The 27,429-nt window shown below is 39.3% G+C and overlaps 1 protein-coding gene across 3 annotated transcripts in view; it reads right to left on the bottom strand.

The window, feature by feature from the left end:
• The window catches only part of ACYP2 (acylphosphatase 2), a 278,925-nt gene that overhangs the window by 173,729 nt on the left and 77,767 nt on the right, over nucleotides 1–27,429 (bottom strand). The window contains exon 1 of one of the 3 annotated variants that reach the window (XM_060606014.3): nucleotides 2,565–2,808. The exons of the other annotated variants lie outside the window; for them this stretch is intronic. Coding sequence (XP_060461997.1) covers nucleotides 2,565–2,703 — 139 coding nt within the window. The 5' untranslated portion in view covers nucleotides 2,704–2,808. Of the gene's footprint in view, nucleotides 1–2,564; nucleotides 2,809–27,429 lie in introns of those variants that run through there. 3 annotated transcript variants of the gene reach the window in all.

Genomic DNA, 27,429 nt, shown 5'->3' on the forward strand with positions numbered 1-27,429 from the left:
AATTTCTATATAAGCATTATGACTTAGACAAAAGGCTAATGGCTTGTATTTATTTCTTACATAATCTGTAAGAAAACTGTGGGTTTTGTGAGACAAAGATATAGACTAATATAAAGAAATAGTGGCAGTGTCAGCAAGCAACAGAGACAGAGTCAAAGATCTGACTGTTTATGGACCAGGTCAAACTTCCTTGGAGCCAAAAGTCCTCAGGGTCATAAGCCATAAAAATGTCCTCAGGGTCATCCAGACTGGTCCAAATGGCTGAGTCTAAATGTCCTGTATCAGTATATATATATGTATGTGTTTGGTGCATAAGTTAGGAAGAGGCAAAATAAAGGTGGAAAAGGTATTGAAAGGAGAATCAATGAGTTATAGCGATTAAGAACATGGGCTTGGGTATCAGAATGTCAAGGTACAAATCCTATCACCACCACTTAATTTGCTCTGTAACCTGGGAAAGTTACTTCTCTATGCCTCAATTTTTCTACCTGATACATGAGGAAAATGTTGAGGTCACAGGGTTCAGGATTAAATGAGATAATATATGTAAAATATTGAGTACAGAACTTGGCACATCCTAGGTTCCAGCAAATGTCAGTGTATATGTGTGCAAATATCTGACTCTGAATTTGTCACATATACTATGCTTTGATAAACCAATAGTATGCATGTACTCTTCCATTTAACATACCACAAACTATAGGAGTTAACCCTAGAGATGATTTTTTAAACCCCACTCTTCATGTGTAGTTGATCTTTACATGCCATATACAATTGATCATTATATACCACATAACCACCACATACACAAAAGTACAATTATATTGTTAAAATCAAGAGAAATACATTATGCATTAACACAAAACACTGCATAATGGAAACATGCAGGTTTTAGAATTTGAGAAATGCAGGATCAAATCCCATTTATCAACTCAGGATTTGTCTAAGTTAGTGAACCTCTCTGTATCTGTTTTCTCACTGTGCAAACGGGAATAAGACATATTTCTCACAAAACTGTGATAAGGATTAAGTTAACAATAGTAAGATACTCAGCACATGGAACATACCCTATAAATGTCACACCTGCGCATGTGCACACACACACACACACATGCACACACACACACTCCTTAATTAGTGCCATTTCTGTCCAAATGACCAAATATTTTGTCATAAAATACTTTCATATTTTATGTCCTGTGTTTCAAATGACTTATTCTGGCAGTTTCCAACCCAGAATACCAGACCCCTGGGCATACACAAAGACCTACTATAGGTACAAGGCCTTGGATAATTTTAAGAAAATCAGTTTCCAGATCTTCAACATCCACATGTATTCTTTCCTCGTGTTGGCCTGTCTGAGAAAGCACCTGTGCTCTGGGGTGGTTCTCCTTTCCTACAGCCCTTTGCACAAACATCTCTGAAAGGAAATCCCTTAATCTCATTCTGTGCATCACCCCAAAGCATAAAAACCTCTAGAGTACCAAAATAGAGTACAGTTTCTTTAATCAAGTTTCCATAAACACCTCCAGCTTTCTCCTTAAGAAATAAGTCTCCAGTACAGATTTTCCTTTTAAATTGAATAACATTTATCATGTTTTTAAGTATAGTTTTATTATTTACATGAACTGTATTCTATTAGTAATCATAATAGCAACTCAAGCCAGAAGAAAAAAAATTATAAAGCTTTATGATCATAGGAAATTAAGAAAATATATTTAAATGTATATGTGCATATATACACATACATACTGTACATACATATTGCAAAAAAGCTTGATAGGGTGATCAATAACAAACTCTCAAACATAACAATGGGATAAAATTCTGTGGGGGAAGTGGAATGGAAATCAAACTCAAAGAGGAAAAGGTATGATGTAAAATTTTCCAACGCTAAAAAAAACTTTAAATGATGGCAATTACTAAATCACTAACTTATTTATATTCCATTGGATAAATTCCTGAGTGACTTAACATTTTAATTTTGAACTAAAAATAGTAAAAATCAGCCAAATATTACATCCTTTGCAACTAAATGTTTGATGAAACAAAAACTAGATAACTGAATTCTGTTAAGAGCTACACAGAAGGGGGAGAAAGGGTAATCTGGCAAAGCGAACCCTCAAACATCAAGTGTCCCTTCTGAAATTCAAGCCCAATTTCAGTGACTTGAAACGAAGACCACTAGTTCAAATGCCCTCTCTTCATTTCCTACCCAACTTTATTCTTTCCCACCCCGCCCGCCCCCCAACCCCGCACCACCTCACTCCGCGGGCTCGGAAAGCCCAGCAGTCCCCTTTCTACCCCCCCTCGACCCCTCCTCACACCCACAGCGTTCTCTGCTCTCCCTCTCCTCTCCCACCCCAGGTCTTCGGCGCATGCGCGCTTGGATGCAGTCCCATCCGCGGCTGCTGTGTCATGGCCGAGCGGAAGTCCCGGCCACAGCGGGGAGGGAGGCGGGGGCGTCCTTAAGATGGGAGGCACTTTTCTTAGCTTTCTCCCCTTCTGCCCAGAACACCTCTTTGATCTCCCACTGTCGCGGGGAGGTGGGGGCCGTCCCCTACCCTGCACTCTCCCGAACACCTCGTAGTCCACGGATTTGAGTCGCCTGGCGGCAGACATGGCGGCGAGTCCTCTGCCGAGGAGCCGGAGTGGGGTTCGGGACGCGGCGACTGCGGCGGCCAGGAAAGGGAGGGGGCACATGGGACCTCTCGGCGTACCCCGCGCCTGTCACCAGCCCGGGACGCGAGCGCGCCGGGGTCACGCGTCGGAAGGTGGCAAATGAGACTGCGGGTACTGGGATCGGGGGCAGCTAAGGACGCTGGACGGGAAGACCGTTCGGTCCCTGGCCGCGAGGCCTCCCTCTTTGCCCTCCCCTGCCTTATGGAACCTGACTGGCTTCCCCGCCGGTTCCATGTTCCCTGCGATTTAATTAACCTCCGGGCTCGTTTCTCAGTGTTGGTAAATAAAAGCCGGATGCTGTGCCCAGATGTCAATAGTTTGGTAACCAAACGTGATTGCTTTTGAAATGAAATATCTGCCAGCTTGTTGATTGAGGGCACTTGGTTATTGAGTTAATTCTTATTAAATGTTTGGGCGACTGCCAAGTCTATTTGGCGATTTTGAGCCAATTCTTAAGGTAATGTGTGCACATTTTCATCTCTTCTGTTGAGTCAGAAAGGTTTGGGACCTGAATCCATATTCAAGTGGATTGTGGTATTTTCTGGGATAAGAAACTTGAAAAATCTAACTTCTTTTATGCTGGTGGAAACGGAGAGTGGGGGGGAAATCTTCTTGCCTGCCGTTCACTCATAGCTTTTTTTATGGTCTTATTGTTGAGCGACATCCCAATTGCCTACAAGGTTAAGGCAGTTTGTACTTAGAGAATGCACTTTATGGTGAGCTGTTATGAAGTCTTAATTTAAAGCAACCCACCACTGCGAAGAATCTGGATACAGCTATTGATAATCTGCTGCCTTCTAGAATTCCAAATTTTTTTACTTGTGAGAATTTGCATTTCTCAACATAATTTGTTGGCTTCAATACCTTTACATATTTCTCTGCATCTGGCCACAGAGTTAAAATAATCTTCTACAATATGATTCAATATTATGTGCCAATTCTAGTAGAGAACACCAAAAATCTTCTAAAAGTTGGTTAGAATTTGGTTAAAACATTTTAAAGTAAAATTCCAGTATTCTGGAAGTGCTAATCCAGGTAATTTTATGTAATGAAGACCCTGGCTTATTACAGAGACCTGACGATTATGTCTACCTCTCTTCCCCGTGTTTATTCCATGCCCACTCTAGAATCTACATAGATCCTACACCATTCTTTTCAATGATGTCTCTATAGAGTTTCTACATTGCAATGTAAACAAAACTGAAGGCCTTCAGCCTTCACTAACCTCTTATTACCTGCTTATCCCCATTCATAAATTATTCTGTAGTTTATAGGTAACCTACTGTCAAGGCACTTTGAATTATTCTGCTCTCTGAACATACCTTGACCTTTAAAAAAAAATCTTTAGGGGCACCTGAGTGGTTCAGTCAATTGAACATGGGACCCTGGGTTTCAGCTCAGGTCATGATTTCACAGTTCGTTGAGTTCGAGACCTACATAGGGCTCCATGCTGACATGCCAAGCCTGTCTCCCTCTCTCTCTGCCCCTCCCCTGCTCATTATGTCTCTCTCTCAAAATAAATAATTTAACTAAAAAAAAAAAAATGTTTTGTAAATCTTTGCTCTTGGATCTACTTTATTTAGACTACTTCCTCTAATTCCCAAATCTCCCCCTATTCCTTTTAGTTGCCTGTGCAAGTGCTTACCAGATTTCATCCTAATTATTAGTGTCTTCTTCACTAGCACAGTGCCTTCTAAGAAGTAAAACTCAAATTGGGTTGAGATCCTGTCACTACCACTAATCCTGTCACTGATAAGCTTGACATTTTCTTTTTCTTAATCTTGGACTTTCCCCCACATTTACCCAAGAGTGCCCCTGCCAATTATTATGTAGCTTTATTGTAATTTTAGAATGCTATAGCAACAATTGACATTTGCTTAGCTAAAAAATTTACTGTGTCCGCCAACTACAGAACATTAGCAAACAGACATTTTTTCAGCATGGATTGCCAATAATATGTGATACTAAGACTGTAAAAATTTTAAGCAAATATCACTAATAATTAAGCTAATTTTAAATAATAGAAACATCTTTGCATAGAGAAATTTTTTTCAGTAGGAAAAAATAATCTATAACCCTAACACAATCTTTATCATTTGTGGGTTCTCTTATACATATATTCTAAGTAAAGTCATAATACAAATTCAACCTTTATTTTTTCTTTTTCGATATTATAGTCTTTCCAATGAATATTTTACTAGTTTCATGATACTCTGTTAAATGGGTATAACCATAAATTTACCTAAGTCCCTATTACACACTCAGATTGCTTCTAATTTGTCATTACCATAAAAAATATTGTGAAGGAAATATTCATGGACATAGCTTTCTTCCCATATTTTTAAATTATTTAGAAGTTTGAATACCCAAACTGTTTAAATATGTAATTTTCTTGATACATATTGCCAAGTGGTTTTCCAAAGGGCTGCACCAATTTAAATATACCACTACCAACACTACATGAGTGTATGACTGTTTGATTTCTGACACAAACAAATGTAAGCAGGTGCTTCACATACAATAAATGACTCAATTAGAAGAAAAGTTTTCATTTTGGAACCTGAGCAATAGACTTGAGGTAACTAGGCTTTGTGTTACTGATTGAAATTAAAACCTAGGTCATGATTTCAAGGTTTGTGAGATCGAGCCTCGCATCAGGCTCTGTGCTGACATCTCAGAGTCTGGAGCCTGCTTTGAATTCCATGTGTCCCTCTTTCTCTGCCCCTCTCCTGCTTGCTCTCTCTCTCTCTATTTCAAAACTAAACATTAAAAAAAAATTTTTTTTAATGACCAGGCCACAGAACTTATAAAATAGGGACAGACAATATAGTCTCTGTACCCAAATGATGTTTGAACTGAGTAGGTCTCATCTATAAATCTCTGTATCATCACCATGAAGGGTCAGTTGAAAGTTATTCCTAGAGTGATTTCTCAGAAATTTGATATTAAGGTATAATTAATTTCAGGCACAACCAAAATTACTTAATCTATCAACATATTTCTACCACTGAAATAGTTTTGTAATCATTATGTTAAAAGAGAAAGAGTGAACAAAATATAAACTATTAACTTCCACAGTTGAAGAGGCCTGAACAAACCAATTCCGTGATTCCCTCATGGAAGGAATACTTTACAGACAAAGAAATGGTTAGATAATTAGTACTAAACTGGATTCAAGATCATTAGACACCAGACTGTTAGTCACATGAAGAAGTAGCTAGTTTCCCAGAAGAGGCTGTAATCTCATAATTTATCAGAAAATTTCTTAAGCATTTTATCAGGAAAGCATATTTCTTCTCAGAAGGAAATTCTGTCCCAGGTTTGAACCAATTTTTCTTTATCACAGTCCAATTTGATATTCAAAGCTCAGAAGTACATTTACCATTAAAGTCATTTCCCTCTCCTAGCTTGGTACTGTTAGGCTAGGCATGGTTGATTCCTCCCCTTGCCTTAGTTTCTCTCTGCCTAGATGAGAATTGGAAAGAACTTGTACTTTTGGAATTCAGTGTGGGCTCTCCAGGATTGGTAGATATTCAAAGCTGATTAGTTCTTTTGAAGGAATCTTTCTGGGGGGATTCAGAGCTTTTCCCCACCAGGAATTCCTGACCTTTGCTGTCTTGGTAAATGATGTCTATACTTTGCCTAGGGGCACACATCCCCATTCCAACTTCTGTATTGAATACTACACCTCCAACCCCTTTCTGCTTAGACTAGCCCCCAACAAGAAGGCTATGTGGGCTGGGATCCCTTTTAAAATAAACACAGGACCAGATTCCTCCTTTCCATTACATCTAATTGTGGGGACTCATACCCCTGTCCTACCACTGATAGAAGGTGCAGTTTGCTCTGAATGTGACCACCTCTGTCTGCTCTCTTGGAGGCATCATTCAAGTATTTCCAGCCACAGCCTTTCCTCTTTACTTTCTGCAGTCATGGGTCAAATGCCAGTCCCTTCTAGCTCCAACGAGTAAATGCCAAGCTCTCAAAAGAAGGGGTTCTTTTAAAGACCCCTTTAAAGACCCCTTTCACCAGGTAGTGAAGGGAAAACACCTGTTTTTTCTCTCCCTTGGTGGGACCTGGGAGAAGAGAGAAAGCCACAGCTCTCCAATAACTTTCCTGGAAGAAATCCTGTCTCGAGCCCGAGGTGGGTGTTGGGCTAAGGCTCTTAAAGCCAGTTTTCAATACCCCTTTTACATGACATGGTAGTCCAGTACCTCATCTTGAAATGTGGGTATAACTAGTGCTTTGTTTTCAGTCTCAGGTCTCAGCTAAAACTGAGACAAAAGTCCCATTTTCCAAATCAACAGAATTCAATATGTAAACCCTGTTAGGATCGTGATTTTGAAAGTTCAACAAGACATTTTTGAGACCAAACACAGGTTGACTATTAAATATTATAGGATTATCTTTGTTATATATAATCATGACATTGTGGTGTATTTTTTAAAGGCCTTACCAATTAGAGGTGTATACTGAAATCTTTTAGGGTGTTATGAAATGATATTTGGGACTTGCTTTCAAATCCTCCAGGATTGGGGGTAGGACAGTTTAGAGAGAATAAACTTAGTAAATTGGTGATGGTAATTGCAAGTAAGTCATGGGTATATGGGGATTCATTATACTGTTCTCTAATTTTGTGTGTGTTTGAAATTCTTAGGTAAAGTTTTAAAATAAAATATAAAATTTTTAAAAAGTCCCTCTCATTCTACAAAATATGTGATCAATAATCTTCAAAACTGTCAAAGTTATGAAAAACAGTGAAATCCTGAGAAATGACCAAGAGGAGCCTAAGGAGACATGATGGTTAAAGGTAATGTGTATTAAGGATGGAATTCTGGAACAGAAAAAATTTTCGGTAAAAACTGAGGACATCTGAATAAAGTGTGGACTTTGGTGAAACAGTAAGGTATCAATAATTGGGTCATTAACTGTGACAAATGTACCATTTTAATGTAAGATATTAATAATAAGAGAAACTGGGTATAGGGTATAGGAGAACTCTCTGTACCATTTTAGTAATAGTTTTATAAATCTAAAACTGTTCTAAAATTAAAAATTTACTTTTCAAAAGTCCATTTTAATATCCTGTTATATATTTTCATAATAACATTTGAAAATAATTTCTCACTGTAGTGAATAACAAAATCATTAGTTTAATTTTTTTAATGTTTATTGATTTATTTTGAGGGAGAGCATGTGTGCATATGTGAGCTGGGGGGTTGGGGGGCGCAGATAGAGAGGAGAGAGAGAATCCCAAGCCCACGAACTGTGAGATCATGACCTGAGCCAAAACCAAGAGCCAAAAACAGTCAGCTCAACCGACTGAGCCACTCAGGGGCCCCTAGTTTCAATAAATCGGTACATGATTTAAATTTTTCGTAAATTCCTAAGTCAAGCTAAGATAGAACTGAACAGTTGACCTCAAAGCACTAAAGCTGGTCTTAACCAGTATAAAGAAGCACAAACAGATAATTAAATATAATAATACCTCAACTAATGAAAAGAATGTGTTACAGAAACATAGTTCATTTCCAGAAGAAAATATATAAAATGCATGAGAAAGTTTGAGATGTGAAGAAACAGTATGGAAAAATACCATTATGCTTAGCACCAAGTGCTTTAGAAAACAGGAAATATGCATCTGTATGTCTTGACTAAAGAAAGGATACAGTTAAGATTAGATAAAGAAAAAACTAATCACCACTACTGCTGCTTGGACACATTACAGAGGCAACAAATGGCAAAGCCAGTTTATGTACAGAGTGTGCCCAGGCTCTGAGTCTTAGCTATAGCACCAAGATCAGGAAGGGGAAAAAGCGGACGAACACTAGCTCAGAAAAAAAGTAGGCAGCCCAGGCCCTTCCCTTCCTAATACTTCTCAACCACAGACTTCAGCCAGTCTCAGATTTGCTTTTCCTATGAAAGCAAGGAGCCTATCTGGGGACATTCTTTCTAATTCCTCCTTAGTGTGCACACACATACACATACACACATGCATGCATGTGCGCTTATTGCCTGAAAGGTATAAAATCACATTTACCCTCAGATCTGGGCTAGTGACATCAAGGGTTCTCCTGTCTTTAAAACATATCTAATGGGACGCCTGGGTGGCTCAGTTGATTGAGTGTCTGGCTTCGGCTCAGGTCATGATCTCACAGTTTGTGGGTTCGAGCCCTGCATCAGGCTCTGTGCTGACAGCTTACAACCTAGAGCCTGCTTCTGATTCTGTGTCTCCCTCTCTCTCTACTCCTCCTCTGCTCATGCTCTGTCTGTCTGTCTGTCTGTCTCTCCTTCAAAAATAAATAAAAACATTAAAAAAAATTTTTTTTAATAAATAAATAAAACATGCCTATTTTGGGTGCCTGGGTGACTCAGTTGGTTAAGCGTCCAACTCTTGGTTTTGGCTCAGGTCATGGTCTCAAGGTTCATGGGTTCGGGCCCCTCACCCTGCTCTGCACTGACAGTGCAGAGCCTGCTTGCGATTCTCTCTCTGCTCCCCGCCCCCCACCAGTCTCACTCTCTCAAAATAAATAAATAAACTTGAAAAAAAATATTGAAAAAAATAAAACAAATCTGTTTCATGATGCCTTGGTGGATAACTGAGTTGGTATACAACATCCATTCCAATCTTTCTAGCTTGCTTTCCTGTTTTGTAGAGCTGGAAAGTTTAAAGTTACATCCATCCCATAGACATTCTTGGAATTGGGATTCCTTACATGCTAGAGGATCAACCATCAGAAGTACAATGCTAGATGCGGAGCAAGGGCATGAATGAGAGACAGAGGCCATCTGCTGCTGGTTCTGTGATGAGCACAATCATAGAGGAATTTTAGTTTTTCTGTGGCATCGTCACATAACTGCAGCTTCTTGGACACCAGGAGGCAAGCAGGGAGCAGGACATTCATTTCACTAGTTAATATCATAGCAAGTGTGGCAGGTTCCAGAGTCTCAGTTCCCTGGATGTGGCAGTTTCCTGACTGTACCAGCTTCCTGATAGTGGCAGGGGAGATAGTTCTAAAGCCAGCAGCTTCTCAATTCAGCACATTTCCTGACTGCAGAAGAATCTACTTAGTAACTCCCTTGGTGGCCCAGTGCTGCAGTGAGAGTCAATCCTGAAATGTCAGCCTCAAAGTGGTTTTCAATCCTGTCTGCACATTAGAATCTCCAGGGGAGCTTACTAATTATACACATACACATGTCCAAAGGTTTTGATTCAGTATGTCTGCAGTGGATTCCAGAATCTATATTCTCAAAAGCAATCCAGATGCTTGGGGTACAAAGCTAAGGGTGAGAACGACTGGCCCAGAGACTCTTTCTTTAGGCCCCTCAGCAACTCCATAAGCCATTTAATCTCAATATTAAATCCATTTCTGTTTAAACTGTCTATAATGAATTATTTTTTCTGTAATTGAACCATGACCAATGCAATGCCTGGGGACAAAATCTTCACAATAGGAGTAGATCAAAGTTTAAGCATAATGTAAGTTCAAATATGCCACCCCCCTCCTGTCAATAAAGCAGCATTAAAATTTTTAGTGCTTACAAAGAGAAGAAACAAAAATTATAAGAAGAAACAAGCCAGGAATGGTAATAAAACTAAGCCTGGAGTGTTGAAATATAACTTGCTATTGAGATATAATAGCACAAAGGCAACCTATATTATATTCTATAAATTAGTTGCAGCATACTTATTTATTTTGATTGTCTACTTGCTTATTTTGAAAGAAAATTAGTGAAATAATAAATTTAAAAGAACCCTTTCAGAGCCCAAATTGTTTAAGTGAACTATGATTTCTGGTGTGTTGCTGCCACCTACCATCTGTCCAAGGCAAGGCAGGTCATGTGGATATGCTATTCAGTCTTTCAGGAATGTTAATACCAGCTAAGTTCTCTCATTTCAGTGTCACACTTCTAAAATAATTTTAGGAGCATGCTAAACCCCTAAATGATAAGCAGTAAGTGTTTTGGGTGCTCTTTACTCAACATATCACTTAAATATGAAAGTATCTTGACTATTAGATATGGATGTTACAGGAAAAACAAAACTTACAAGAAAATTCAAGCTGAAAAGTTAAAGCTGAAAGTTAAAGCTGATTGAATTCCTACCATGTACTAGACAGGCATTGTGGCTTACAGTATACTCGTCTATGGCAACCTTTAAGTTTTTCTAATATTTACTTATATTTGAGAGAGAGAGAGCGAGAGCAGGGAAGGGAAAGACACACACACACACACACACACACACACATACACACACACACACACACACACACACACAGAATCCTAAGCAGGCTCCAGGCTCGAGCTGTCAGCACAAGCCTGATGTGGGGCTCAAACTCACCAACCATGAGATCACGACCTGAGCCAAAATCCAGAGTCGGACAATTAACTGATTGACCCACCCAGGCACCCCTCTGTTTAATTCTTCTGTTGTCCTAAAACTGCTATAAGAAGTAAGGAGCATAGGGGCGTCTGGGTGGCTCAGTCGGTTGAGCGTCCGACTTCAACTCAGGTCACGATCTCGCAGTCCGTAGGTTCGAGCCCCGCATCGGGCTCTGGGCTGATGGCTCAGAGCCTGGAGCCTGCTTCGGATTCTGTGTCTCCCTCTCTCTCTACCCCTCCCCCGTTCATGCTTTGTCTCTCTCTGTCTCAAAAATAAATAAACGTTAAAAAAAATTAAAAAAAAAAGAAGTAAGGAGCATAATTTAAAAAGAAAGAAAGAATTACACATGCATTACCCAGCAGTTATGCAATTATAAATTTCTCCCAAGGAAAAAATTGGGCAGGGAGTCAAAGATATAAATAAAACAATTGTCACTGCAAGTTGTTACAGTAAAAAATTGGAATTGGAATCTACTCAAATATCTATCAGTTTTTAAATTTAAATAAACAATTCTTACACAGTCTTAGAGAATGATGATGCTGATCAGGGCTTCTTATCAAGAATTCAAGATAGGCTTCAGAGGTTCAAATGCTGACCCTCTCATGGAGTCACTTGTGAGTTCTTTGGATGTCCTGTGAGGCCCTCTCACCACAAAGCTCTCTGATATGGGGAATGCTATTAAAGTGACCAGTGGTACTTTGAAATTCCCTTGCCCTTGAGGGGGTTGCCTTCTTTGGACACTTGCTTCCAAGAAGGCTTAAACCCAAGTAGCTTGCATTCTTTGAAAACTTTCAAGAGCCTCCTAGGACCTACAAAGTCCAAACTTCCTGGCACGGTATTCTTGACATTACATTATGTGGTTTGAGTTGACTGTTCCATACCCATTTCTCATTCACAAGGGATTATTTATTTGTTTGTTTATTTATTTGGAAAAAAACTAGGTACTTTCCTGTATTGTTGTCCCTTACAAATATATATTGTTGTCCCTTACAAATAGTCTGATGATGGAATGATCAATCCAAACCACAGTTTCAAATATCATTCTTGGCATGCACACCAAATATAACACAAATTAAAATGTGGCATGATTTTGTGCAATTGGTGGAGTGTAAAAAAGGAAAATCTATTTTAATGTGACACTGCAGGACATTCTTTGGTACACTGGTTCTAACATTGACCATATAAAGAGGAAATCAAAAGGTATATTTTGGCTCTGCAGTGAATTAAACCTGAGAAGACACAGTAATGTAAATGGGCATTTGTTTTTTACAATTTTAGAATAAACTCATAGACAAATCACAGAAGACAAAATTGTGATTACAGAAAAGAATGTGTTAGCCACCCAAAAAATTTAAAGCTAGATTTGCTGCCAGGGCACCTGGGTGACTCAGTCAGTTAAGTGTCCGACTTTGACTCAGGTCATGATCCTGCACTCTATGGGTTTGAGCCCCGCATCAGGCCCTGTGCTGGCAGCTCAGAGCTTGGAGCCTGCTTCAAATTCTTTGTCTCCCTCTCTCTCTGCTCATCCTCTTCTTATGCTCTATCTCTCTCAAAAATAAGTAAACATAAAAATTTTTTTTAAAAAACCAAAAAACTAGACTTGCTGCCAACAGAGTTTGGGAAGTAAAAGGGAAGAAGAACAGGTGAAGGGTACCATCCAAGCAAGAACATCCTTAATGAGAGATGGTCTTCTAGTTGATGGAATGGTAGATAGAGGTTCAAGAATGTTGTCGGAAATTAAAGAGGTGAAAGAAACCAAGATTCGTGACAAAATTATGTCGGAAGAAGAGAGGCAGCGGCGGAGAGAGGCAGGGCAAGCGAGCTAAATTTGCACACATCATGATATCTAAATCAAGAAATGCTCATTCTGAGACATCAAGGTAATCACGAAAAGAACTAAAAACAGAAACCACTAAAAGTAGTTACCTCCAGAGACCAAGGTAAAGGACACCACAAGGAAGCAATCAATCAAATCCAGAATATGGGACATTCTGCAAGATGACTGACCTAGATTCTCTAACAAATCGATGGCATGGGGGAAGAAATGAGCTACAGAATAAATGAAATTTAGGAGACAAAACAATCAAATTCAACGTGGAGCTCACATTTGAGATCCTTATTAGAATGATTTTGAAACAATTAAGAAACTTTTGATTATGAACTGGGTATAAGATGATGGTATAAAAAAATCAATAATATTTTTAGGTATAAAAATGGCATAGAGGTTACATTTTAAAATACCTTTGTAGTTAGAAGCATCATGAAGTATTTCTACATAAAATAACATGATACCTTGGCTTTGCTTTTAAAATACTCCAGTGCCAATCCCCCATACCCCCCAAAATATAGCAGAATAGAGAAATAAGACTGGCCAAACATTGATAATTGTGGAAGCTGGAGTCATGGGGTTCACTGTACCATTCTCTCTGCTTGTATGTATGTATGTATGTATGTTTGAAATTTTCCAAAATAACAGGCTGCTTTATTTATTTATTTATTTATTTATTTATTTATATCTTAAAAGCAGATGTCTTTGAGGAGTATGATAGGATTTGGGGAGCAATGGAGCAAGCAAAATTGTTTTATGTTTTTGATCTATTCAATAAATATTCATTGAATCCCTGCAATGCATGAAGCACCATTTAGGCACTTTTGGGAGAGATAAAGAACATATCAAAATTCCTGTCCTACTAAAGCTCAGATTCCTGTGAGAAGGAAGAAACAAACAAAAATTACATACAGGGGACACCTGGCTGGCTCAATCCAAGGAGCATGCAAATATTGATCTCAGGGTCATGAGTTTGAGCCCACATTGGATGTATAGATTACTAAAAAAAAAAAAAAAAAAACAAAACAAAACCTTGCAGACAGAATAATTAAGTTTTAATATGTTACAAGTGGATAAGTGCTATGAGGAAAGAATAAAATAGGGTAAGAGAGATGAAGAGTAAGGCCAAGTTTACAGTTTTAAATAACATGGTCAGGAAAGGGCTCTTTGAAAAATTTAACACTTGGGGGGGTCCTGGGTGGCTCAGTCCACTGAGTGACCGGCTCGTGATTTAGGCTTGGGTTGTGGTCTCACAGTTTGTGAGATGGAACCCCACATCGGGCTCTACACTGACAGTGAACCTGTTTCTCTTTGCTCCTCCCCTACTCATGCTCTCTCTCTTTCTCTCTCTTTCTCCCAAAATAAATAAATAACATGAAAAATCTTTTAAAAGTGTAACATTTGAACAAAGACTTGAAGGAGTTGATGGAGATTATAAACCCTTCTGAATTGTTGCCTTTTAATTATGTCCATGGTTTAGCCTGATAAAAAGAATTGAAGATTTCTTTAAAAATAAAATAAAATCCCCCTGCTCCTCACTGCTCCTTCTCTACCTAACAAAATCTTCTTTTTTTTTAATGTTATTTATTTATTTTGACAGAGAGAGAATCCCAGACAGACTCCATGATGTCAGCACAGAGCCTGACCCACAGAGCTCCATCTAGTGAACTGTGAGATCATGACCTGAGCTGAAATCAGGAGTCTAATGCTTAGCCAACTGAGCCACCCAGGCACCCCTCAAAATCCTCTTTTATTCTTCAGGCCAATTTCAAGAGATCAACCTTCATGAGGTCTTTCATCCACTGTCAGAATTAACTGCTCTTTTGTGTTCTCTTGTACATGGCTAGTCACAGGTATTTCATTGCCCTGTATCATAGGGTCTTTTATGGCTTTACGAAGCATTTTCACTTTCATTATTTTATTCACACCTCATGATAATCTTGAGTAGTTTTTATTTCAAGATCATTATTATTCCCACTTATCAGATGAGAAAACTAGGGCTCTCAAGAAGTGACCTAACCCAGATTAGTCAGACACAAAGAGTTCAAATTCCAGACCACATCCTCTGTATGCAAACATTACTTCTTGACCTCACTCCACTGCCTCTCCATAATTAGTTGCTTCTAAAGTTCCTTTTTTTATGTTAAAATTAGATTTGAGTCAAAGTACTCTTTGCCTGTGATATGAAATTAGGTAGTTCAGAAAACCTTAACAGGAAAAGCAAGCCTCCCACCTAATCAATCCCCAGGGATTTTTAAAGGACAATTTTTTTTTCCAGCATTTCTATTTTTAATTCTTCTAGTGGTTCTAAGTGTTAACTCTAGACATTATGCTTACACCTTTATACCTTGATCTTATCGCCTTTAGATATTTGCTGACTTTCTCCTTATTTGCTGACTTTCTCCTATGAAAAGTGAGGATTTTGCTCATTTGCATTGCCCTAACGTCTCAGGTTAGGTTCCCCAGGACACAGACACTGAGTCAGACTTGTGCACAGAATGCTTTGGTGACAACCCAGGAGGAGTGAAAGTGGCAAGATTGCGGGGAGAGGTGAGGGGGGAGGTAACCTGCTGTGCCGCTGCAACAGAAGCCTCTGCCCATTTCAGGAGCTCTGGGGCAGGAAAGTTGTCAGCAATCAATACTTCCAGCCACTGGAGAATGAGCAGCTTGGTCCTGAGGTGGGTGGGGATGTGAGCAGAGCAGCATGGTGTCCACCACAGCTCACCCCTACAGTGCTCTGATCCACTTCCTTAGAGTAAACTCACTCTATTTTCAGTTATCTCCTTCAGATTTATGGTTGGTTCCTTTATTTGGAGAATGTTGGTGAGTTGGATTACATCCCTTGCCTCTTCTGCAAGTGCTCTCAAAATCACGTCTGAGACACACCATTTCTACTGCCAATTCCAGATTCCCCTTGCTCTCAGCTAGCACTTGTGCTGGTCTAAGTGGCTTAGCTGGAATGGTGGGGAGAATCCTTGATCTTCATCCCTGAGGGGTCTGAGTCTAATGAGCCAGGTCTACTCAGGTTAGGTTGGCTACATTGACTACTTACCATCAAAACTGGGCAGGTGGGAAAGGAGGGATGCCCTGATCAGCCAGGTGTCCAACGTATTCTTCTCTGTCCTCCATAAAGCTGATATCTCATTCTCTCCTGATGCCCATTATTCCTTCCTTATTCCTTCCCTACCCTATGTGGTTTCCTTCTCTATTCTTCTCTTTCACACATCTCACATACTGAGAAGTGCCTATGAGACAGCTCTAATCTATTGTCCCCTAGGACCATAAATTCAACATCTTCAAAACTAAATTGATTTTTCTATCACCCACTAAACCTGTTCTTCCTCTTTCATCCGTCCAGCCCCTGTGTTGGAAAACCTGGTCCATAACCTCCACCTCCCTCACCCTATCTATCTACCAAGTTCTGTAAATTCTATCTCCCACACAGCTTTTAAAGCCATTCTCTTTCTCCCTCCCCATGGTCACTATCCTCATTCAAGGACTCATCATTTGTCACCTGGACTATTACAAAAACCTCTCAACTGCTCTTCCTTTCTCCAGTCTCCCCCATAGCCTCCCACCCACATCACACCACATCTTTCTAAAAGATATGCCATTTTGCTACTTAAAACTCTTTTCATGTTTAGGCTGTTTACAACTTGGCCCCTTCCTACTCCTCCATTCACTCCCCCTCCATCCTCTCCCACACCTACTTGTTACTTGTAGCTGCCCAAAGGTGACAGAACCCCTTCAGACCCTTACCTCTATACACTTTTCCTCTTGTCAGACTCCACTTTTCTTCTGGGATTTATTTCACTCCATCCATGACTCTTCCTGAAAGGTAAGATTCGGTGCTTCTCTCCCAGTGGTCACATTGCAATTCTTCCATACCTTTACTTATTTACTTGTTTACTTACTTATTTAAAGTTTATTTATTTATTTTGAGAGAGCACACGAGTGAGTGGGGGAGGGGCAGAGAGAGAGAATCCCAAGCAGACTCTGCACCATCAGCACAGAGCCCAATGTGGAACTTGATCCCACAAACAATGAGATCATGACCAGAGCTGAAATCAAGAGTCAAATGTTTAACCAACTCAACAACCCAGGTGCCCTCTTTCATACCTTTATTAGAACATTCATCACATTATGTTCACTTATTTGCCTTAGACACACAAATACATGTGGCTGAAATGTATAAAAAATTGCAATGGTCTTGTATTATATTCATTTGTGATCACAACGTACTATGTTACTTTCAGAGTTCCTAGAAACAGTAGATACTACCAAAAAAAATGTTGCATGAAAAAATGAAATATACAAATGTTGTTTACAGCATGTTGCACCTGACCCACCATCAGCAATTGAGCATATACTTCACATTGTTTCCCAACAGTGTTGACTGATGTTTGCTGACAGGGCCATATTCTCTGGCCTGACCTCAAGATGACTGCCAAGATTTTATGTTCATAGCCTAAGAATGAATAATTCTAACTGTTTTCCCCGGGCGGTGAACCAATGGCTGTCATCTGTTTTAGGGAATGGACCACAAAAACTAAAACAAAACAAAGCAGGCAGACCGAAGGAACATTGGAGAAGGATCATCTCAACTGTGAGGGCTTACTTATCTATTACTTATTTATCCAGTATCTAGCACAATGGCTGAAATATAGTAGGCATTCAATAAATATTTGTTGAATGACTAGAGAAAGAAGAGGAAGGGGAACAAATGATGCCCCTGAGGGGGATAGAGAAGTTGTAGAAACCTATCGGTATGATTGGAGGGAGAGAGATGAACTCAGCTTTTAGGCAATTAAGCTGTAAGTTGTTTACCCAGCTGGACACATCCTAAAGATATAAAAAGAAAGAGAAATGAAGAAATCCAGAATTGGAAATGTATTTATTTAAAATCAGGAGAGCAAGATGTGCTCCCAAAAGATAAAAGGTCCACAGAAGTAACCATTTTTCTGTATATTTTTAGCTCTTCTGTTATTTACCTTCATGATCCTAAATAACATATTTATACTGCTATCTTGTTAATTTTTTTTCAATTTTAGAAATTACATATTGACTTCCTAACTACTATGGAAGATGACGATTTAGTTTTCTTCCTGTGCACCCCATGCCAATATACGCATTCTTCCCCCATTCTCCAATATATTACATACGTACTAAATCAATACTCAGTGTTTATTTTACTCATTTATTCACCCAATAAATACTCCTTTGAATTTCTTTGAGAACTTTAATCATAAATAATAATAACATAATAATAATAATATCATATATTAATAAATAAATAAATAATAATAACATAGTTGTTATATAATAACATAAATTATATATAAATAATAATAACATAGTTTCAATCATTCCAGGCTGCCTTTTCTGGGTGTTGCCTTTTGAGAAACATTATCACAGTTCCTCTGCCAATTTTAAATCAGTCAAATTATGTCAGTTCTTATTCTGTCCAAGGCATGTGAGGGAAATCAAAATGTCTAAAACAGAATTGGGGCACCTGGCCGACTCAGTCAGTAAAGCATACGACTCTTCATCTCAGGGTTGGAAGTTTGAGCCTCACACTGAGTGTAGAGGTTACTTTAAAATAATAAAAAAAATCTGGGGCACCTGGGTGGCTCAGTCGGTTGAGCGTCCAACTTCTGCTCAGGTCATGATCTCACAGCTCGTGGGTTCGAGCCCCGCGTTGTGCTCTGTTCTGACAGCTCGGAGCCTGGAGACTGCTTCAGATTCTGTGTCTCCCTCTCTCTCTGCCCCTCCTCCACTCATGGTCTCTCTCTCTCTCTCTCTCTCTCTCTCAAAAATAAATAAACATTAAAAAAATAATAATAATAAACCTTAAAAAAATAAAAATAAAACAGAATCCTTACCCTCAAAACATCAAAATTTAAATGGTCAAATCATGCAAATACACACAAAAAGTTAATAAGTTAATGCCTCCTGAGTGATGTAGCCTAGTATATCCCCAGGAGTCAGAAGAAAATGTCCCTGCATATTGGCTTAGCCCAGGACGATGCTGTAGAGAAGGTGGGATAGTGTTATGAGGAATCCATCAAGATGCAAAAGTAGGTAGGGCAAATGGCAAAGAGGAAGAGGAAGAACACTCCAGGCAGGAGGAAATCATTAGCAGGAAGGGAGGAAACACTGTTTTCAGGATGCCAAGTAGCCCAGTTTGAATGCAAAAGAGTTTCATGGACAAAAGTGGCAGAAGAGAAGGGAGCAAGGACAGCCGAGAGCAGAGTGTAAATAGGTTTGAATATCAACAAGAGAATTCCTGACATTTCCCAATCTTGTGGCTTTATTAAAAGATATTAAGTGAGGCGCCTGGGTGGCTCAAACAGTCGATCATGATCTCGTGGTTCGTGGGTTCAAGTCCCGCATTTGGCCCTCTGCTCTCAGCACAGAGCTGTTTTCAGATCCTCTGTCCCTCACTCTCTACTGTTCCCCCGCTTGTGCTCTCTGTCTCTCTCAAAAATAAATAAACTTAAAAAAAAAAGATATTAAGCAATGATGCAATGATGCAGGGATGTACAAAGTTTTTATAATTACAATTCAGTGAAAAAAATACTGAATTATGATTTGAGGAACATATTAAAGTGATATAGTAAGGTTAAATTCTTACATTAAGAAATAGTGATAACTCTAGTAATGTTACTTAAGGTACATGAACCATTTAGAGTAGTGTATTGGCTCTTTCCGTATTCTGGCAATTGAGGTAAACACTGGGAAGTAAAGACAAATAAGAACCAGTCCTTTGTTGCAAGGAGTTGTTCTAGCGATAAGACAAATAGTCTCAACCCCTTTTTGCATCATTCCAGGGCATTGCTAGTATTCTTTAGAAACATCTGAGAATTGTTAGAGTGGAAGTTCTGTTAACTTTCAATCAATATATCTTACTTTCTCAACTATTGATTAACACTCAGAATGTATGACTTGTGGGGTGCAGGACTTCAGAACAACACCACTGCAGACAAAATAAAAAGTTACATCGTGACCACTGGAGCTGAGCAGCAGGGATGTGTGTGATCAAACACAACTTTAACTTCTGTCTTTCATGTGCTCTTCATGATGTATTAAGTAGGGACAACCTTTCCCCTGATCTGAAAGGAAAATGGTGGCAGACGCCATAACTTTTCAGCTCAATCTTAACAGATCATTCACTGTCACTTTAAGTGACTGTCACTTTAAGTCACAGTCTTAATTCATAATTAGAATGTCCAGTCCAAGATGTTGAACAGAATTCTGAACTTGATTTAAAGTGATTCTTCTCAGAGCGTCTGGCTGGCTCAGTCAGGAGAGCTTGCAACTCTTGATCTTGGGGTCTTGAGTTCGAGCCCCATGTTGGGTGTAGAGATAGGTAGGTAGGTAGGTAGATGGATAGATAGATAGATAGATAGATAGATAGATAGATAGATAGATAGATAAAAAAATAAAAGTGATTCTTCTCTCTACCCAGCTCAGCCCATTTGCAGACTGGAAGCTTGCAGTGTGAGAGGGGGCTGTGGTTTCTCCCTCCACCTTCACCCCAACCTCATTTTCCAGGCCAATCTCATATTAAGGGAGCAGGGAGGGTGGAGTAGGAAGAGAGACTATGTGCTCTCTAGTGCTGGGAGACATCTACTAGGTTGGCTCTCTGAGGAGTCATTTGCATGGACTTCTCAAAGACACCCTCCCACAGCCCCCTCCCATAGTAGCAGGGGCAGACAATATCTTGTGACTCATTCCACAGAAATCCAGCTTGCCTCCTGCTTCTTGAAGCTGAGATCCCTCTGCTTCTCTAGATAGTCTTATTGGACATGATGGAAGATAAGCCTATGCTGGCTTTCTCTACCTGCAAGCAATTCTGATCCATGCCCTGACAATTTCAGGAGTGTAACCTAGTTCCAACCTAGCAGCAATCTTCCAGCTCCACCAAAGCAATTGGCTAGTCTGTTCTCACCTTGCTGGAGAGGAGTCAGACCCCAATCCATAACAACTCCCAACTGTAGGGGTCACATATTATAACTGTCCTAAGAGTCTAACACAGGCACCCCTTACTTGGTGAGGAAGGGTATGTTTCACAGCACAGTCTTCTCCAAAGATCTCCTCCTCCAAAAAGTTTTCCCATATTTCCACAATCTATCCACTTTTTCCCCCCACTACTTTTTATATCCTTGATCTAAGAGTCTTGGGAAAATTTCCCTTGTAAATTCTAGATATGGGAATCTGTCTCTGGCATTTCACATCTATTTTATCTTGGTATTCTGGTTGCAACTTCAGTTCTAATATCCTGACACCTATCCATCCGCCCATCCATTTATCCACGGTTTACCTACCCATTTGTCTTAGGCAACACTTTTAAGGAAGAGTTGGGGGCAATAGTGAAGTGCAAGAAAATAGCAAAAAGTATTGAAGAATGAAATTAGCATGGCAATGCCAATGAGATTAGGAAAATAGCATTAGTGAATACCAGGGTACACTTTGGTTTCTAAAACATATGTGTCTTGAAATAACTATAAGTGTGTTTTCTTAAGTTGGACTTTCCCATGGATTAATATTATACTTTTTAAATGCCTCATTTGCGTTGAAGATTTATATCTAAATCACATTGGCTCTCAAGACTATAAATGGCCTTTCCTACCATACCTTACATACGATAGTGTATACAGAATTTGCCTCTGAGAAAACAATTGTTTCTAGATTGTCATTTAATAGCAACAGAATTTGATAGAAAACTTAATGTATGATAGTTTTAAATAGCTCTCCTGGAGCTAAAAGCTCCAGCTAAAACGCGTTCCTTTTTCTACATATCCTCTCCAACACTTGTTTCTTGAGTTTTTGATTTTAGCTATTCTTACAGGTGTGAGGTGATATCGCATTGTAGTTTTGATTTGCATTTCCCAGATCATGAGTGATGTTGAGCATCTTTTCCATCCAGTCTGGATGCTTCTTTGGAGAAATGTCTGTTCATTTATTCTGCCCATCTTCTCATTGAATTATTTGTTTTTTGTGTGTTGAGTTATATACATTCTTTATATATTTTGGATACTAACCCTTTATTGGATATCTAATTTGCGAATGTATTCATTTTCCCATTCTGTAAGTTCTCTTAGTTTTGTTGGTTGTTTCCTTTGAGGTTCAGAAGCTTTTTATTTTGATGGAGTCCCAATAATTTATTTTTTCTTTTATTCCCCTTGCCTGAGGAAATATATCTAGAAAAATGTTTCTATGACTGATATCAGAGAGATAACTGCCTGTGCTCCCTTCTAGGATTTTTATGGTTTCAGTTCTCACATTTAAGTCCTTAATCCATTTTGAGTTTATTTTTGTGTATGGTTAAACCATACACTGAAAGTGGTCCAGTTTCATTCTTTTGCATGTACCTGTCCAATTTTCCCAACAGCATTTGTTGAAAAATCTTTTTCGCATTACATATTCTTTCCTCCTTTATTGAAGATTAATTGACCATATAATTATGAGTTTATTTCTGGGCTTTCTATTCTGTTCCATTGGTCTATATTATCTATTTTTATGCACGTACCATATTGTTCTTATCACTACAGCTTTGAATATAACTTGAAGTCTGAAAGAATGATACCTCCAGTTTCTTTTTCTTTTTCAAGATTGTTTTGGCTATCTGGGGTCTTTTGTGGTTCCATACAAATTTTAGGATTGCTTGTTCTAGTTTATTCTTTGGATAATACTTTGTGCTTAACCCTCCACCTCCCACAATCACTTGTAAGACCAGTGAGCCAATGGAACAGCATCCTAGACTCTCCCTCTGCTACCTGAAGTCCTGCCCATAGTAAGTCTTTTGCCCACTTACTTTCTAGTTTTTAGAGGAACAATACATGAACTAACAAATGCCTAGACCACCAGGTTCCCAGTGTAAGAATGTCAGCCTCCCAGCTCTGCAGAAAATATAAACGTGATTCAAAGAAACCTCTAGAGAAACTTCACTAGAGGTCAGGGACTACATATTCTTTTTATATATCTTTTTCCCAACATTTTTTTTAGAAAAATTTCAAACCTGCCAAAAAGTGAAAATAAAAATGGTACAATTAACACCCATACATTCTTCACTGAGATCAAATAATTGTAACTTTTGGTGCATTTGCTTGTATCTGCCCACCCTCTGCCTCTCTCCTTTTTTTCCTCTTTTTCCATATATGTGTTTTTGAAAGTAAGTTTCAGACATCAGAAAATTACACCCCTAAATAGTTCACATGCCTCATCTAAAAATAAGAATATTCACCTACATAATCACAATACCATTACCACCATCCAAGAAAATTGACATAAATTTAATAGTGTCATTTGATATACAGTCTATATTTAAAATTTCCCAGGCAGGGATTCCTTGGCCACCAGACTTCAAGGTCCTTTCTTACTCCGGCTGGACATGTTTGGCAGGAAAGGGGCAGCGCAAGGCAGGAAACTGTGTGAGGAAGCCCCCAGAACCTGGAGCCCATTTTTGTTGATTCTCATGGTGTTCTTTCCTAATAAGTAATATCATTAAATGGTTAGGAATAATCAAACGTCTCGCTTAAATGATTGTGATTTTCACTTGTACTTTTAGCAAACCCATTAAAGGAAAATCAAATCTACATTATTAATAAGTTCAGAAACAAACTGAATACTAAGATTTGGATCTAATCCTTGGACAGTCCTTAAATGGGTATAATATTCTCTAGCCTCTTAAGGATGTTGGCATAGAAATCACTCTCATAGTTTCACAGCAGAGGAGGCTTATGCTTTCAGGATCACCTTTCACCTAGAATGTAGAATTTGGTTTCGGATTTGTTTGTTTGTTTTTGTTTTTGTTTTTGTTTTTAATTTTTTTTAACGTTTATTTATTTTTGAGACAGAGACAGAGCATGAACAGGGGAGGGTCAGAGAAAGAGGGAGACACAGAATCTGAAACAGGCTCCAGGCTCTGAGCTGTCAGCACAGAACCCGACGTGGGGCTCGACCCCACAGACCACGAGATCATGACCTGAGCCGAAGTCGGACGCTTAACGGACTGAGCCACCCAGGCGCCCCAAGTTTGTTTGTTTTTTTAAGGTGTTTTTGCCCTGGATCTAGGAGGCTATGAGAGCATATTCTGTCCAGATTGTGCTTTCTTTTTGTGTGTGAATGTGGAGGTCCTATGATTATAAGCAGGACCCTAGAGCCTCATGCCTGCTTCTTCACAGCAGGCCAGACTCTCTTAATTTGCCAGTGTAGAAAGTCATTCTCTATAACATGTATTTGTTTCCTTTCATCCTCCTAGCTCCAAGCAGGCAGTGCACAGAGCCCAGTGCAGGGCTCAAACTCATGAAATTGTGAAATCGTTACCACTGACCACTTCACCAATGGCTGTTCTCTATAAACTTAGCACTTTGATTTCTCTTCAAAGTAAAACCCCATTAGGAATTGTCCCAGTTGAATATTCTAGATCAGCTATGGGGTTTTAAATCTTAACAGCTAAAAAAAAAACAAAAAACAAAAAACAAAAAAGAAAAGAAAACATAATTGAGCAAAGAAAAATAGGTGTGCTGTCATCAGAGCTTCAGATGTAATGGAAAATGAAGATAATGTGTCAGCTTCCCATGGCTTACCATTGCTGTGGTTTCTGTCTGGGAAGGTAATGTACTTATTGATTAGTCCTCAAGAGAGACATCATTTGCAAACTGACCCTTGGCTTTTGGCAGCAGACAACACTTGTGTTAGCTTCAATAACCAGATGAACAGATCCTGTTGCTGGGAAGGCATGGGAAGCTGTTGCCTTGACAACAGCACGCAAGTCTCTGGTTTCATCTGTAAATTCCCTGACAAGACACTGATTACTTATCAGTCTTATATATGAACTTGGGTTTTACTTAGAAGACAAGAAATGTTAACCTATAACTCAATTACTGAAAATTTGTCAGTACCTGAAAATTTTACCTAGATTCAGACTGCAAATACATAAAACAAGCTTAAAGACATGAAATGCCATGATAATTTAGAATGTTAGGTTTAAAACTTGATTATTGGTGGGGTGCGCCTGGGTGACTCAGTCGGTTGAGCATCTGACTTAGGCTCAGGTCATGATCTCGCAGTCTGTGAGTTCGAGCCCTGCATCAGGCTCTGTGCTGACAGCTCAGAGCCTGGAGCCTGCTTCCAATTGTGTGTCTCCCTCTCTCTCTGCTCCTCCCCTGCTCTAGCTCTGTCTCTGTCTCTCTCTCAAAAATAAATAAATATCTAAAAAAATTTATAAAAGAGGAGCCTGGGTGGCTCAGATGGTTAAGCATCTTACTTCAGCTCAGGTCATGATCTCACAGCTTGTGGGTTCGAGCCCCATGTCAGGCTCTGCGCTGACAGCTCAGAGCCTGGAACGTGCTTTGGATTCTGGGTCTCCTCTTTCTACACCTCCTCCCACTTGCACTCTGTCTCTCTCTCTCTCAAAATAAATAAACTTAATAAAAAAATTTTTTTTAATTTATTATGAAAACTTGATTCTTGGGGGCAAAGCATTCTATTTTTTTTTTAATTTTTTTTTAACCTTTATTTATTTTTGGGACAGAGAGAGACAGAGCATGAATGGGGGAGGGTCAGAGAGAGGGAGATACAGAATCTGAAACAGGCTCCAGGCTCTGAGCTGTCAGCACAGAGCCCGACGCGGGGCTCGAACTCACGGACCGTGAGATCATGACCTGAGCCGAAGTCGGATGCTTAACCGACTGAGCCACCCAGGCGCCCCCAAAGCATTCTATTTTAATAATAAAGTACTTTTACTATGAAAGAATTGTATATGTGTACAAATTATGTATTCTGTCTTAAGATAGGAATAAGGAAAACAGATTCAGTTCCATCATTAGAGATCCCTTAAGGCTATATCCCTGTATCTAATTACTGTGATATACCTGTTGGATCAGGGTTAGGACTCGGAGAAGAGCTTCAGGCCAGGGCAAGGCAGGGTTTGAATGTTGGGAAGGGTTTCTGATACTCTTGTGATCCCATCCATGAAGGAAGTAGACACTTGAAAAGTACTTGTGCATTAGGGCTTGCTTTCTCTTACAAATCCTGGAAGAGTAACCACCCTATGAAGAAGCTCAAGTGAACTTCCTGCAAGATGGGACACATGTGGCCTAATCTTTCCTGTTGCCTCAGCTGAGTGTAGCGTTGGTGGTATAGTGGTGAGCACAGCTGCCATCCTGTTGCCTCAGCTGATAACCAGCTAACCACTAGTCACCAGAGAGTCCATCCCAGATTATCCAGCGATCAGTCAACCTGCCAGCTGCCTGCCAGTTTTACACACATCAGTGAGTAAAATCAGCTGAGTTGAGTCATGACAGGGGAACCTGATCAGATCATCAGATGTGTGCAAGTGTAAGACAAAACAGAAATTCTCTCCTGTCAGGTTTATACTGGATGACGCAGTATATATGATTAAAAATGCACCAGGCTTTTTTTCTTTTATGACGGGAATCATTTGCGATAGAATTTATCAGAATTCCGGAGCCTCTAGAGCACAAACTATAGCAGTACAATAAACAGAAGTGAGGGAAGACATGTGTATATAGCTGCTCTAAGTAGCCCTCACTGATATAGTGAGGGTAGCATAAAATTCATAATCTGCCACTACAGGGAAGACATTGAGGACAATTGGTAACTACAGGTGATCAACTCAAAATGTACTGAGTTTTGCACTTTGAGATGTAAGATTTAACACTATCATTGTTCAAGATAATTTGAAGTATCCTGAAATCTTATAAGTCATACATGAAATGCAGTGGAGGGTTTCCCAAATTTGACAAGTGTGTCCACTTTGTATGACATTACAAAAATGCTGTAAAACTTAAATAGATCTTTTTAGGTTATCAAAACAAAGCAAATTTGGATCATGGAAGAGGAAACAACAGATTGACTTCAAGATTACAAAATCTCTCTAATGCTGTTGTCTTACAAAGAGGACATCAAAGAAAATGCCTCCCCAAAAATAGGAGCAAGAAGTACCATAAAGATATGTCAAGCAGGAAATAAAACAAAAATATTGTTGATTTGTGGTATGTGTCAGCTTTTCAAAATTCATGGTTTGGTGTGAGTTTTTGTCTCATTCTAATTAAATATTCACATTTGCACTTAATTTTACATTTGTACTCGTATTTTTTTCTTAAAGGGAACTCTCAAAATCGTATAAGCTTTGAAGTCATTCCAAACCTAAACCTGGATCAGCCCATGGTCAGATTTCAAGGTTAGTTTCATGGGAATCATTTGACATAGTGTCAACACTATCATCAAGGATTTCCTTCCTTCCATCTCTCTACTCTGACATCTATGTTGTTTGCATCATCTTTTTTTTTAAATTTTTATTATTTATTTTAAAAGAGTGTGAGAGCAGGCAAGGGGCAGAGAGAGAGAGAGAGAAAGAGAGAGAAAATCCCAAGCAGGCTCCACATCCTCAGTGCAGAGCGTGACATGGGGCTCGATCCCATGAACTGTGAGATCATGACCTGAGCTGACATCAAGAGTCAGACGCTGAACTGACTGAGCCACCCCCGTGCCCTATGGTGTTAGCATC

Source organism: Panthera onca, chromosome A3 (genome assembly GCF_046562875.1).
Source record: "Panthera onca isolate mPanOnc1 chromosome A3, mPanOnc1 haplotype 2, whole genome shotgun sequence".
NCBI classification, from domain to species: Eukaryota; Metazoa; Chordata; class Mammalia; order Carnivora; family Felidae; genus Panthera; species Panthera onca.